This window comes from Herpailurus yagouaroundi, unplaced genomic scaffold (genome assembly GCF_014898765.1).
Source record: "Herpailurus yagouaroundi ecotype Mexico unplaced genomic scaffold, PumYag 166, whole genome shotgun sequence".
NCBI classification, from domain to species: Eukaryota; Metazoa; Chordata; class Mammalia; order Carnivora; family Felidae; genus Herpailurus; species Herpailurus yagouaroundi.
Genome location: NW_024412407.1, coordinates 5,892,401 through 5,907,851, shown reverse-complemented (window position 1 = coordinate 5,907,851; position 15,451 = coordinate 5,892,401). Strand labels below are relative to the sequence as shown.

Below are 15,451 nucleotides of genomic sequence, written 5' to 3'. Positions count from 1 at the left end.
CACAATGCACCGCGCGAAGGCCAACGCCGGCCGCGGGGTCTGCTGGGCAATGTGGTTCGCCAAACAAATGAGTTTGCGGGAGAAAGAGTTTTCCGTGGGTTTGCTTCCAGCAAAAGGTTCTCTCGCCACGCAGTCTTCCTGGAATATGTTGGTTTTACTGGACTATCGTGGCTTACGACGAAGGAATTTAAGGGCTTCCTTAGATATCAATAGCGCTTAATTATCACAAGCAACTGCAGTAACAAATACTGGACCGTTTGTGGAAAAGCGTTTTTACAAATAAAATAAAATAAAAATCTGTGAGATAGATTAGCCCCATTTTACAGGTAGACAAACTAAAGGTTAAGTTACAGGAGTAGCCTAGTATTTCAGATTGAGGGTAGGACGATTCATTGTGTGGGACTATCCGGAATTTAGAAGGACATTTTAGCAACCTTGTCCGGGCAGCACGATACCCAGTTGTTGTGGCAACTCAAAATGAGTCCATACTTGGATTACAGAGCCCTCCCGGAAGGATAGTATTGCCTGGGCTGTGGCATCTGTTTTCTCAACATTCTTAATAGGACCCTGGCTTCCTCCTTTTCTTGCCCTTTAGAATCTGGCCAGCGGGGCTAGCTTCATATTTTTGCTTCTTTCTTCCAGCTAGCGCCCCCACCCCCGCCCTGACTCAGATCCACAGAGTTTTCTTTACCCCAAATTGTATGTTTACTTCGTTTCTCTTTGCTCTTGTGGTTCTTAATTCACCAGCCCCACTTTTCCCCCACCCCCAAAAGAAACCCCAAACCTTGCCACTTCTATAGAGGACGGTTTAGATAGGTATCAGTGTCTAATGTCCTCTTCCTTCCCACTTTCCCATCATCAGCCTTTTGGTTTCAGTACCACGTGGCTGTAGGTCTGGCTTTTCCCTCTGAATGTATGCTCAGTTCTCTTCAAACAGAGCCTCAGGATAGACTCAAACAATTCTAAAACCCTGAACATCTAAAACCCTGAACACAATGGCCCAAAGTAACCCCGGAAGAAAAGCGTTTCTGCTCTTAGAACTCTGCAGCCTTGCACTTAACCACTTTTACCCTAAAGAAAGATCGGAAGGGAAAGGAGGTCTGAGATCTAGTAGATGTAATGCATGCAGTGAACACTGGAGGGCTCTCCACTCACAGAATGGAACTTAACAGACCAAAGGTGTAGACTTTAAGAGCAGCAGCTACTAGTGTTTACTGAGAATATTCAATAGAGTGCCCAACTCTGTGCTGGTCACTTAACTTATATTACTTATTTTACTTATTTCTCATAGCAGTATGAAGCGGGTATTACCATCATTTTACTGATTAATTATGCCTTCAATGGCACCACAGTTAAAAGAATGAAGCCAGCATTCAACTCCAGGTTCATTTAACTTCAGAATCCATGGTATTCCCCTAATTTCTAGGCTACTGCTCTTCTTTAAAGACGAGTAAATTGAGACCCAGAAAGATGATGAAGTTTGTTCAAGTTCATAGTGCCAGAGTTCCCCTAGTGCTTGTGCACAACTTTCTCATGACACATGTAAGACATTGCACTTAGGGGTCCCTGGGTGGCTCAGTTGGTTAAGTGTCTGGAGTCTTCATTTCGTCACAGGTCGTGATCTCACATTTCATCAGATCGAGCCCCACGTTGGGCTCTGTATTGACAGCACAGAACCTGCTTGGGATTCTCTCTCTCCCTCTCTCTCTCTCTCTCAAAATAAATAAATAAACATTAAAAAAAAAAGACATTTGCTTAAGGGATGCTCATATGCTTTGTCCTGCCTTGCTAGTTCTTTCACAAACATGTATCTTTGGAGATAGAGACAGAGGGACTACGTTGTAGTAAGGACCACAGGTAGAGTCTCCTATTTAGGTACAACATGGCTAGCAATAAGGAGCCCATGGGATTATAGTTGACATTGAGACCCAGTTTGAATACTGACTCCATTACGTACTAGCCGTATGGTCTTGTGCAAGTTATATAACACTCTGACTTTTCTATTTCCTCATTTACAAAATAGGGATTATGATATTTCTTGCCTCAAAGGATAGGATAGCAGTTTAAAAAAAAAAAAAGTGCATGTTCTGGAGTCTGGCTACCTGGATTTGTTTCCAGATTCTATCGCTTTCTAGCTGTGTGACCTTGGGCACGTTAACTAACTTCTCTGAACTCAGTTTCCTTGTCTGTAAAATGAGGTAGATAATATCCCATAGGGTTGTCACAGGAATAAGTAACATAGAAAGAACTCATAAGTGGGTGCCTGGGTGGCTAAGTCGGTTAAGCGACTGACTTTGGCTCAGAGCTTGGAGCCTGCTTCGGTTTCTGTGTCTCCCACTCTCTGCCCCTCCCCGCCCTCAAAAATAAATAAACATTAAAAAAATTAAAAAAAAAAAGAAAGATCTCATAAGTGCCCCTGACCCATAGTAAACATTTAACAAATGTTAGCTATTATCATTTATGAGGTTAAATGTGATAATGCAGGTAAGCTCTCAGCACAGTCCTGAGTACATAGTAAGTGCTCAATACATAGTTACTTTTTATTTCCAGCACACTATGAAACTTGGAAAAACGTGTCTGAGAGGGATGTTAAGGCTCCTGAGCTGTCATCGACAGGCAAATGGAACCAGGAGGTAAAGAAAGCAGAAGACATTACCTCTCCTTGAACTAGGAGACCACAACCCCAGGAACCTCCCCTCAACTGGGCTCCAGTCTGTCCCACCTTCTGCAGGGGCTGGAATCTCAGCAGCTTGGATCCTCTACTGATGATTTCACCGAACCTTGTCTTTGTTCTCTAGCCTTTCTAGGGCAATGGTTCTCAACCAGGAGTGATTTTGCCTCAAGGGCCACTTACCTCTACCTTCTAGCAGGTAGAGGCCAGGGATGCTGCTAAACATCCTTCGATGAATGAGACAGGCCCCAGCATCAAAGTATTATCTAGTCTAAAATGTCATTAGTTCCAGGGCGCCTGGGTGGCTGTCAGTTGAGCATCTGACTTCAGCTCAGATCGTGATCTCACGATTCGGGGGTTCGAGCCCTGCATCAGGCCCTGTGCTGACAGCTCAGAGCCTGGAGACTGTTTTAATTCTCTCTCTCTCTCTCTCTCTCCCCTCCCCCGCTCATGCCCTGTCTCTCAAAAATGAATAAATGTTAAAAAAAAATTTAAATGTCATTAGTTCTAGGGTGCCTGGGTGGCTCAGTCAGTTAAACGTCTGACTCTTGGTTTCAGCTCAGGTCATGAACTCACGGTTTGTGGGTTCGAGCCCTGCATCGGGCTCTGCACTAATGGCATGGAGGTTGGAATTCTCTCTCCCTCTCTCTGCACTTCCCTGCTCTCTCTCTCTCTCTCTCAAAATAAACATTAAAAAAAAAAAAAGTGTCATTAGTTCCAAGGTGGAGAAACCCTGCCCTAGGGCTAAGGAGATCTTCATAAGCTTAATGGACTTGGGTAAGGTTTGGGTCAGGTAGTGCTTTGGGGGGAAGGGAGATCCTTGTTGGAAATGCCAGGGAACAGCAGAGCCAGTCACTCTGCAACCCACAGAAAGGGCCGCAGGATAGCTCCTTCCTCAGTATCAAAGACCAAACAAAGGGGAACAGAGAAAGAAACAAAGAAAACGGAGCCAGCTTCTTTATATGTGTTATATTTTTCATTAATAAATAGGTTTTCTTCTTTAAACACAGAACATATAACAGATTGAAACACTCCCCCCTCCCCCCAATTCCAAAGACAAGAGTCTATAAAACAAATGCCAGCTGTACTGCCCTAAGGGCAGAAAAAGTCTGGTGACCCCCACCCAGCCCTGCCCCCTGCAGCACCACCACCCCCACACTGCAAGAGAAGGGGGTCTGGGGCTTCTCCCTTGGACCCTGGGGACTTAGGTGAGAAGCATATGAATGTATGATGTCACCTCTCCATGAGGCATGGGCTATGCAAAGATGAGGTTTCCTTCTCATTGGCTCTGACCAGCTCTTGCCCTTCTCATTTCAGTTATGAAGCACCTGGGCTCAGCTCCCAAGGGAGCTGCCTCTTGGCTTCCCCGCTCCACTCCTCTGCGGCCTCCTCAGAGGGGACGGGAAGGGCTCAGGGACCCCTCCCATCCCCTGGCCCGCATGGAAGCGCTGTGGAAGAGGCATGATGCTGAAGGTGAGGCTCCTATAGGCCCCCAAGCTCATGAGGCCAGCATGCCCCCCACACCCCCACACCTTTCCTTCCTCTGGAGTGGGGGACACTGGGGCAGCCGCCCCCACCACAACCTTGTGCCTGGCTTGGGGTGTGATGGTTCTTTCTCAGTGTCAGGTCCTCAAGCCGGGCCTGGCTCTTTCCTCGTCCCATTCCTGTCTCCTTCCAAGCCCTCACCGTGGCTGTCTGAAAAACTCGTGTCCAGTGTCCTAAATTGTCCCGTCCTCCCTCTCCCCGTGCCTCTGCAACCCAAGGGAGGAAGTGGGAGGTTGCCTCCCCTCTCCAACCCCCACTTCACATAATGGAACAGCTTTTGGCCTTTTCCTTCTTGAAGGTAGAAGAGATGAGTTCGGAACGACTGGGGAGGTGAAGCAGTCGCTTGGAGAGGCTTCGGACAGGGCTCTTGGGGGGCACTGGGCTGGGCTTGTTCAGACACACCATGGACGCTGTCCGGAAGATGCTGTGGATACTCTTTTCTGAGGTAAAAGCCGAGCCTTCCAGGTAGATTTCTGCACCCAGCTGCTTGGCTATTGCACAGCCCTGCAGAGGGGGTGAGGTCATGAATGCAATCGTCCAAAATGGCTCTGAAACCCTGCCTTCTGTGCTTAGTGGTACTCCCCAGGGCTACTCCGGATGGGACCCAACAGCCAGTCTCCCATCACCACCCTCTGCTGATTATTTTCCACAGGTACCTGTAACACTTTTAAAACCATATGGATACCGGACCAAGTAAATCTTGCCGTAGCGCCTAGGCATTGATATATTTTTTTAAATATACATATATTTTTTAACGTTGTATTTATTTTTGAGACAGGGAGAGACAGAGCATGAACAGGGGAGGGTCAGAGAGAGGGAGACACAGAACCTGAAACAGGCTCCAGGCTCTGAGCTGTCAGCACAGAGCCCGACGCGGGGCTCGAACTCACGGACCGCGAGATCATGACCTGAGCCGAAGTCGGCCGCTTAACCGACTGAGCCACCCAGGCGCCCCGGCATTGATATTTTTAAGAGCTCCCCAGATGATTCTAATATGAACCACTGGTTTGAAAGAAATGGTCCTGTGCTCCCATGTGCAAAAGAAATTATCCAGGGGCGACTGGGTGGCTCAGTCAGTTAAGTCTCCGACTCTTGATCTTTCCTCAGGTCATGATTTCATGGCTCGTGAGATCAAGCCCTGTTTCGGGCTCTGTGCAGAGCCTGCTTGCGATTCTCTCTCTCTCTCTCTCTCTCTCTCTCTCTCTCTCCCTCTGTCCCTACCCTCCTCTCTCTCTTTCTCTCTCTCAAAATAAATAAAATAAACTTAGAAAAGAAAATATCCAGGAATATCATTAAAAACGCAATTTCTTCTTTTTTAAGATTTCTTTTTTTAAGTAATCTCTACACCCAACATGAGGCTTGAACCCACAACCTTGAGATCAAGAGTCGCGTGCTGGGGTGCCTGGGTGGCTCAGTCGGTTAAGCGGCCGACTTCAGCTCAGGTCATGATCTCGCAGTTTGTAAGTTCAAGCCCCGTGTCGGGCTCTGTGCTGACAGCTCGGAGCCTGGCGCCTGCTTCAGATTCTGTGTCTCCTTTTTCCTCTGCCCCTCCCCCACTTGTGCTCTGTCTCCCTCTATCAAAAATAAATAAAATACAAAAATAAAAAATAAAAAAAAAAAAGAGTCGAATGCTCCACTGACCGAGCCAGGCAGGTGCTCCCAAAACACAGTTTCTGTATCTTTCTCCCAGAGTGACTGTATAGGTATGGAGTCAGGAATTCTAACAGGCACCTCTAGTGACTCTAATGTAGATGGTCAACAAAAAAAAATCTGAGAAATACTAGCACACACAGGAATGACTCATCTGCCAACCTATAGCATAAACCGGGGTAAGTAGTTACCTGCCACCTCTATTTAGGTGACTGATTTGCTGATTACAGATGGCCCCCCAGGATACCAATCTCCCTTGCCGTAGGGAGAGTTTGAGCAAGGGCCATATTTCAAATCCTTCGCCTATAGCTTTCTCCACCCCACCTTTAACACATGCGTGTGTGCGCATAGACACACACACACACACACACACACACACACACACACACCTGCTCGTAGGAGATAGGTGCCTGTTTCTGGTGGGACAGCTCCATCAGTGTGCTCAGGTCTGTTCGCAGGTCTGTCTTGCAGCCAATAAGCAAAACGCGGGTGCTAGGACAATAGTCCAGGATTTCTGTCCTCCACTGAAGAGCCATGTAAGAAGGGAAGGGGGAAGGAGGAAGGAAGAGTCAGTGGCTAACCTGCAGAAACCCAGTTGGCAACATCACACACACCATCCAGCTTATTGGCAGCCCAGCCCTCCCTGAGTCACAGCATCACCAATGAACTAATTACATCATCTTCCTGTGAGGCCTTTGGGGCCACAGGAGTGCTGACCCGAGAGCCTGTCCCCTCATTCAACAGCCCGGTTCACAGGGGCAGAATCTCTTCCCACTTTCTGCCAAGCATCCGGGGCCTGGATCTGGCCCCTCAACCCAGTCAAAGAGCTTCACGAGACCAGAAAGCCGGGAGGGATCGAGAGGAAACCAACCAGTCTCTTCCCAAGGAAAGGAAATAATCCCAAAGTATCCTGGGAAGTAGTCCCACAGGGTATTCTGAGACACTTCGGTAAGGGCAGACTCTGCCACCCAAACCAGGTGTTTCCTACCAGCATTTCTGCCCACATCTGCCTGCCTTGCCCAGTCCACTGGGCCTGGGATCAAGGTCTACAGACGCTGCCTCCAAAAGACCCCACCTCCAACCCTCAAACCCTATCACTGAAAGGTTCTGACTCTCAGTCCTTCACCTCCTGAGTCTTTAATACCACCCTCCCTTGCTGGGCCCTTGGCAGAGCAGTATAGGATATGGCAAAGCCAGGAGGCAGAGTGGGGAGAGATCTGGGTTCCAGTCCCAGAGCTGTAGCAAATGGTTATGGTTTCGGGAAAATCTCTTCCTTCCCTGGCCTCAGTTTCTTCCTGCTCCAGAAGAGGGGATTGGACAACAAGATCCCCAAGATTCTTTCTTGTTCTCAAGCTGAGTTAGAGATTGCACAGTTATCCAGACTTACCTTCTTGAGTGCACTATCCACTGTCTCCGGTCGGCTGATATCAAAGCATAGTAATACTGCATCTGAGTCGCTATAGCAGAGTGGACGGACGTTGTCATAGTAGGGAGATCCTGGTATGGAGAAGAGCTGATGGTGACATTCCCCCTTCCCTACAGGCCTAGGCCCAGAGAGACCCGGGAATACCATTCTTGGCCCTTAGGTTAGTTGGCCCCACCTATCTCCCAGGGGAACATGCTACAGCCTGGAAGCTTGGGACCTGACCACCTGCCAGAAAGCAGTACAAAAAAAAAAATCATTTCCTTAGCCCTGAAAAGGGGAAAGGGGGAAATAAAAGGGAGGAGGTGTGGGTAGAATAGAATTTGGATCTCCTACAGGGCGCTTAATTTAAGGTCTACCATTTTTCTGAATCCCAGAGGAGGATACTCCCACCCCTGCAGAGACCAGGGCTTGTGTAAGGTCTCTTTTTTAGAGTCTGCCTGCTGCCCTACGTCTGCTCCTTGCTTCTGCTCCAGGGTCTCCCCAAAGGAAAAACAAACCTGCCTGTTACATAACTGGCTGCCCTGCTTCTTTGCCATGGGGTCAGAACTCTAGGAGGCTGGCAGGAGAGGAAGAATATCACGAATTCAGTGCCCTACTCCTCCCTGCAAAAAGCTGCAGCCCCTATCCCCCAAGATCTCAGGGAGGCAGTTTCAAAGATAGTAGCACCAAAGGCTAGGGATTTCGAGGCTTGAGGAAGGGTCCTTCACTGGGAGGGCAGCAGGCAATGCAGACCCAGGTGGTCCAGTATGGGAGAATGCTAGGGGCTCAGCCTGCCCCCCTCCACCCTGGGGAAGGAACAGTAGCAGATTTGGAACTCAGACAATCCGTGCTCAGAATAGCAAGCAGCCCCTCTCCCTGCACCACAATCGCCATGGAAACTGGGGGGAATCCAAGCTGGGGTAGGGGGTTGGTCGTTTAAAAAAAAAAAAAAAGAGTAAAGAGGAGTTGCAATAACTGTGGCCCTTCAGCAATCTGCCCCCATCCCCGGTCTGAGGTGGGGTCTTAGCACCGCAGGACTGAGCAAAGGGAGCACTGCAGCAGTGGGGAAGGGGGAGGGGAGGGGAGGAGGCCTCCATTCTGGCTCCAGGCAACCCCCCTCCCCTAAAACCAGCAAGTGAGTAATGGGAACAGGTTCGACCCTGGCCCCTGGCCCCTCGGTTGGGAGGGCCCATCCCACACACCCCTACCGCTTCCTCCTTCTTTGTGGGCACCTAATTTGAAAAAAGGAGTTTGAAGATGACTGATAGCCTGCATCCTTTCTGAAATTGGAGGGTGGGCATGCGACACAGGGAACTGACACCACTTTGCTGACTTTCCATTATCCGGACTGGGATTCAAGAGCTGCATTCCACCGGGGGGGTGGCATTTGGGGGCAGTGGTAGTAAAAAGAGATGAGCCGCAGTGAGATTCTGTGAAGACAGAGGTGGACAGGGGACAGCAGACAAAATCCCATATATCACATAGCCAAGCTGCATTCTAGTCGGATCCAGCCAGCATAGCACAGTCCACGATAACCAGAACCCTGCCTCCCAACCCCTGGTGCTGCAATGGAGGAAAGCATACCAGGTGGAGGAATTTTTGTCTGCTCTGTTTTGGGGAGGGGGGGGGAGGCATGAGGAGATCTCATTTTCTGTTTATCCGTCCCCTACCCCCAATCTTTTCAGACCTCAAAACTGGATCATGGGAACAACAGCTCTTTGAGGAGTAGGATGGCATATTTATTATATGTAACAGGAAAGCCCTAGTGGCTTACACAGTTCCTCTTTAAACTCAGCCTGAATATCCATTTTTAGAGAGTGGATTTTATTTTCTTTCTGTTATTCCTGGCTTTTAGTCCTTAATTAGGACTCTGAGCCCAGTCTATTAAAAAAGAATTGGGGTAAAGGAGATAATGAGCAGGGATCAGAATCAAAGTAAAGGACAGCCTAGCACCGAGGGGCTAGGGTTGGGAGGCTGGAAAAATATTGTTTTCTATATTCCAGAAAGACGGGGCATCTTCTACCTCAGCCCAGTATGGGGGCGGGGGTGGGGGGGACTGTCACAGCCACCCCTCCTCCCTGCCACTATCTACAACCTGACTGTGCCCCATATTAAAGCCATCTCCCCCACCCTCCAAAACATCGATGATGCATCACTTCATCCCTGAGCCGCAGCAGTATGACAAGTGGAACGGAGCTGCGGCAGGCGGACAGCAGTGACCCAAGATGGAATGCAGGAGAGAAAACTGAGTCAGGAGCAATATTCCCCCAAAGCAGGCTTGTCTCCCGGCCTCAACCACCACTGCCTCCAGCAGCTCTGACTCCTGTCTCTCATTTGGCTTTGCTCTGGGGCAGTAAAGGCAGTTGGTGGGGGGGGGGGGGTCGGTGGGGGGTAGGGGTAGAGAACAGGGAGTGGAAATGGAGAAGCCCTATCTGACAGCCCCCCAGGTGTAGTCAAGGTTCATTCATCTCGCCATCCCGGACCTCTGAAGGAAGGAGCTAGACCCAGAGAAGTGGCTTCTGGGGCTCATCCACTCTGCACCCCTGGACCAGCCAACCAAGCAATCTTCAGGTCCCCTTCTGTCAGTTTCCTGGCCAGTATCATACATACTCCTTCTCCCCACCAAAGAGGGAAACAATTTCCTAAGAGAGCAGCTGTAGCAGACCAGTGGAGGTGGGAAGGGGGCATTTAGGGTTGGCAGTCTTACCTGAGGTGTCCCAGAGACTGAGCTCCACCCTCTGTTCCTCTGTCTCCAAGCAGGCTGTGTAATTCTCAAACACGGTGGGCACATAGGTCTGTGAAAAGAGAGGAACCAGTCACACCCTGGGTGCCCCTACCCTCATAAGCCTCTGATCAGTGCTGGCTACACAAGAAGCCACTCACCCTAGTGAGACACTAAAGTGGCAGGGGATAAGGGGCAGGGAGGGGGGATACCTGGGGCAGGAGGGACCACATGGGACAGGAAGGAAAGGAGCCTAGAGGCACAGGCACTTTGCTCCATGGAAGAAAGAAAGCTGAATGACTTCCAGCCAGGGACAAGCCCCCCATATCCCACATGGTCAGGGAGGCAGATACACAGATTTCTCACAGCTCCAGACTTGTCTGTCTCCCAATTTTAGAGACACAAGCCAATTCGAGCTCTGTATCTTCTCCCACAAGCCCCTCGGACCAGCAGGGCAGCCGAAGCCCGCCTGCGGACATGCTCGCAGAACCTTTGAGGATGGGATGAGGAGACCAGCAGGTATTACGTCAAGGAGAAACCCCAGACTCTGAAATGCCTCCAGTTCCCTCTCCCGAGCGAGCCGACTCCAGGTCGAAGGGAGGTAGGAAGGCATCTGATCGGGGCCTGTGGGTGAAGAGGTGAGGAGGGGCCAGCCAGCGCGGCGGCAGAAGTGGAACAGGTCTCAGGGGAAGCTAAGACAGCGCGGTCCTCCGGCCGGGCGCCTGAAGATGGGGCAGGCTGGGGTGGCGTAAGCGGCGGGCGGCTAGCTCCCCCGGGCAGGTGGGAGCCTGGCCGCGGGGAAGACAGGCGGGCAAGGAGAAACGCTGGCCAGCAGGCGGGCAGCTCACCTCGGGATAGCAGTCCTTCGCTAACACCTGTAACATCGCTGTCTTCCCGCACTGCACATCCCCCACCAGAACCAGCTTACATCTGGCCACGACTGGCTGGGGGGGCCGTCTCTCCTTCATGACCGTAGCCTCCGCGGGACTTGGACTCCGATTCAGAGAGGAGAGGGTTGCGCCAGGGGCCTCTCAGCACAAAAACTCGGCCGGCTTCCTCGCCTCCCTCCGAATGGAAACGAGGCCGGCACAGCCACCTTATATTTCCCAGGCTGGGCCAATCGCAAGAGGAGGCGGGCTCTGTCAAGGCCAATCCCTGAGGTGGGATCCCCTCCAGCAGCCAATGGTGGGGAAATCTGAGTCAGTGCCCTCTTCTTCCCTTCCCTTTCCCTTAAAGCTGCACCGTTGCTTCCTCTGCAAGGGGATTCCCACGCTGTTTGCATTTGTATTAGGAAGGGGGAGGGGACGTGAAGCAAAATTAATGGTCTTGAGTGTCCATCAATTAGTGTCAAAAGCAAACTGGCCATGAAGGCAGAAAATGAGGTCAGGCTGGCATTGTCCCAAGAGAAAAGCAGGATCTGCCCCAACTATAGACAGGTGGCACCCGGGATAGGGGGTGGAACGGTGGCCCCCCAGATCTCTGACCTCTTTGTTCCCTCTAATCCCCGTCCAAACCACTTCTGGCTTCCTCTCCCAGAGGCTCCTGCTATACTTCTTTATCAGCTCCTGCTGTACCCCTTTCAATGCCCAAGTCTAGAATCACCTTCAAATAAATAGATAGATAGATAGATAGATAGATAGATAGATAGGTCTTCTTGCATCATCTGGAAAAAAACCACACAGTTCCTGACCCAGAGATGGACAGAGAGAAAGGAATGAGGGAGCCTGGCAAGTGGGGATGAGAAAGAGGAGGAGACTAAAGCAAACAAAGTCTCTGTCTGTTGGGCCAGATAACCTCTCACCCCATGCCAGGCAGGAGCTGCTTAAGGGTGTTTGTTCTGCCGCCTGGGTTCAGCTTCCTGGATGAATCAGGCACAGGTCCAGTTCTAGGTTGACACTTACTAATGCCGACATGCTGTGTGTCACCTGGTTAAAGTTCAGACTGGAAGACTGGGCCTGGGACTTTGGATCAGCAGGCTGGAGGGCAACCCAAGGTTGTGATGAGCTAATGACTGCCTCTGGGCCCTGCCCCTCACTAGACAGGACCATGGGGTATGCACAGCTCAAACTGCCCACTGATCATTCAGGAACCAAGATGGCCTAAAGAAGGCCTTCTGGGGATCAGGGTTTGGAGCAAAGCTGATCTTGGGCAAAAATGAGAGCACCCCAGAGTTTATCTTTAGGTCTCTTACCCTTGTCAAGCTCAGCACCTCTGGAGCATGCCTGGATCTTGTTCTGTCTGAGCTTTACCTTCATTGGTGCCCGACCCAGGATTATTTTCCCTGTTCTAAAGGATGTTTAAAAACACTTCCCAGACCCAAAGCGACAGATTTCTAAGAGTGAAATCCCCAGTGCTCACTATAGACAGGGGATGGATGGTATTTTGAGAAGGCAGCCTACCCAGTGTGCCCCTCATCAAATCCTGTGCCATCCAGGCCCAAATTATTTGTCTGAGGGCTCTGGGGCTAAGGCCTGCACTGTCCTCTACCCATCTCTTAGGGCTCCCCCTTCCAGGGGCCAAGGATCACCTAAAGGAATCTCCAGAGTAGTAAGAGTTACCTAGGTGCCACCATAGCCTCCTCTCCCAGTCACTCTGGAATTTTTTCCCTAAGACCTCATGCTCAGCCCTCAGATAATCCGTCTGTAGAGTGTGTCCTCTTCTTGCCCTTTTCGGCCACCTGACAGCTTCTCTGAACTGCTCATAAGTATGATTTGGGAGAGTTCCAGGAACAGCTGTAAGATCCCAGACTGCCTCAACCTGGAGTCCTTTCCCTCAACCTGACCTTTTCCTCCTCTTCCCACCATCAGGCTCATCTGGACTCAGCTCTGGAGGCCTCCGTGGGGTTCCTATACATCCTCTTAACCCTTAACTTGGTTCCCTCCAATGGTAGTCCCAAAGGCTTTAGCCCTCTCTCTCCATGTTCTCTACCAGCCTCCCCGCTATATACCCTCTCCACCAGCCACTCCAAAGAGCCATTCAGTGTAAGTAAAAACTGTTCCTGCCATGCAAACAGCTTTCTCTGGCTTCTAACAAGATTGCTATTCTCGAGCTCCTCTGCAAGAGAAACTCCGGGAGCTGGCGCTAACACTGATTCTTCCCTGGGTGACTGACTGCATGTCAGGGTAGGGCAGCGGAAAGCCTGAGCTGTGAGACCAAGCAGCCGCCATTGTGGTGGATTCTCAAGATGTGTATGAAGATATTTTGTGGGTCACTTGGTTATGAGCTGTGGTGGGAAAAGTGACGTGTGTGTGTGTGTGTGCGCGCGCGCGCGCGCGCGCGTGTGTGTGTGTGTGTGTGTGTGTGTGTTAGGTCAGAAGGCAGCGTGGCAACATGAACAGAGGATGGAGCCAAAGTTCAGCAGGTCTGGGTTTTGGACCCTGCTCTGCCCTTAACAAGCTGTTAGGACATTTGTGTAAGTCACTTCCTCTCTGGGCCCCTGTTTCTTTAAATGTAATGTGAGTGATTTGGACTGGAGAAAGGGTCTTTAGTCTTCCTTCCTTCCTTCCTTCCTTCTTTCCTTCCTTCCTTCCTTCTTCCTTCCTTTCCTTCCTTCCTTCCTTCATCTTTCTTTCTTTCTTTCTTTCTTTCTTTCTTTCTTTCTTTCTTTCCAGCAGTTAGATTCCTTCCCCTAAGTTTGTTTAAACCTCTTCCGAGTGTCTTCATGTAAAAATCCATAGCCAGAGTAATAAACTTACAAGGTGGTTCTTTCCTATCAAGACCAGAAAATTTTAAAACAAGGCTATACTTGAAAACCTTATCCTAACGTGGAAGAAGCCAGGTGCAAAAGACCGCATATTGTCTGATTCCATTTGTGTGAAATGTCCAGAATAGATGGACCAAAGAAACAGAAAATAGGTGAGCAGCTGCCTGGGGCTGTCAGGATTGGGGAAATGGGGAGTGACTGCTAATGGATACAAGGTCGTGATGGGGATAATGGGGGGTAATACGAGGAGGAGATTGGGGATTGTGGGCGTTGATATGAGGTGGTGATGGGGGTGATGGGGAGGTGACATGAGGGGTGATGGGGGTGATGGGGATAATATGAGGAGGTGATTGAGGGTGATATGAGGTGGTGACAGGGGGGTGACATGGTGATTGGGGATGATATGAAGTAGTGATGGGGGTGATGGGGATGATAGGGGGTGATATGAGGTGGTGATGGGGGGTGATTGAGGGGCTGATGGGGGGTGATGAGTGATACCAGGTGGTGATGGGAGGTGACAGGAGTTGATACAAGGTGGTGATTGGGGGTGATGAAAAGCTTCTAAATTTGATTGGGTGATAGTTGTACAATTCTGCGAATATACTAAAAACCACTGAATTATACGGTTTAAATTGGTGACTTGTATGGTGTTTGAATTATATCTTGATACATCTGTGACTTTAAAAAATAAGGTTATAATTCCAAATCTTATTTATGTAGTCTCCTTTGACTTGTTTTAAAGCTTTTTTGTGAGTGTGGAAATATTCAAACCTGTAAAAAGGGAGAAAGAATAATACAACAAGCCCCTATGCTTCTGTCACTAAACTTCAATAATTATCAACATAATCTTATTTATCTATGCCTTCCACCCACTTCTCCCACTACAACTTCTGTACTGGATGATTTCCAAACACATGATATCATGTCATTTAAAAAAATTTTTTTTTTACATTTATTTATTTTTGAGAAACAGAGTGAGACAAATCGTGAGCGGGGGAGGGGCAGAGAGAGAAGGAGACACAGAATCTGAAGCAGGCTCCAGGCCCTGAGCAAGTGGTCAGCACAGAGCCTGATGTGGGGCTCGAACCCACAAAATGTGAGATCATGACGTGAGCCAAAGTCGGACGCTCAACCGACTGAGCCACCCAGGTGCCCTGACATCATATCATTTAATCCATAGATTTTTTCAGTACTCATCTCTAAAAGGAGTTTGGTTTTTGTTTTTAAAGATTTTGTTTTGGGGGCACCTGGATGGCTTAGTCCATTAAGCATCTGACTTCAGCTCAGATCATGATCTCACAGTTCATGGGCTCGAGCCCCATGTCGGGCTCTGTGCTGACAGCTTGGAGCCTGAAGCCTGTTTCAGATTCTGTGTCTCCCTCTCTCTCTCTGCCCCTCCCCTGCTCATGCTCACTTTCTCTCTCTCTCTCTCTCTCTCTCTCTCTCTCTCAAAAATAAATAAAATATTTAAAAAAATTTTAAGATTGTATTTAAAGGAATCTCTATACCCAACATGGGGCTTGAATCCACAACCCCAAGATCAAGAGTTGCATGCTTCACTGACAAGCCAGCCAGGTGCCCCAGGAGTTTGTTAACATAACCATAATATCATTATCACAACTAAAAATAACTAAATAGCTCCTTAATATCATCAAATATCCAGTCAGTGTTAATATTTTCCCAACTATGTAATACATTGATTTAATGTAAAGCAAGGTCCACATGTTGGACTTGGTTGATATGGCTCTTAAATGT

The 15,451-nt window shown here is 49.4% G+C and overlaps 1 protein-coding gene across 1 annotated transcript; it reads right to left on the bottom strand.

The window, feature by feature from the left end:
• Positions 1 to 3,620: 3,620 nt before the first annotated feature.
• Positions 3,621 to 11,082, bottom strand: RND1 (Rho family GTPase 1). Its single transcript, XM_040488282.1, has 5 exons — positions 10,842 to 11,082; positions 9,979 to 10,066; positions 7,254 to 7,363; positions 6,256 to 6,390; positions 3,621 to 4,720 (listed from the first exon to the last, which is right to left on the bottom strand). Exons 1-5 carry the CDS (start codon positions 10,959 to 10,961, stop codon positions 4,475 to 4,477), a joined length of 699 nt encoding a protein of 232 aa, XP_040344216.1. The 5' UTR covers positions 10,962 to 11,082; the 3' UTR covers positions 3,621 to 4,474.
• Positions 11,083 to 15,451: the final 4,369 nt, after the last annotated feature.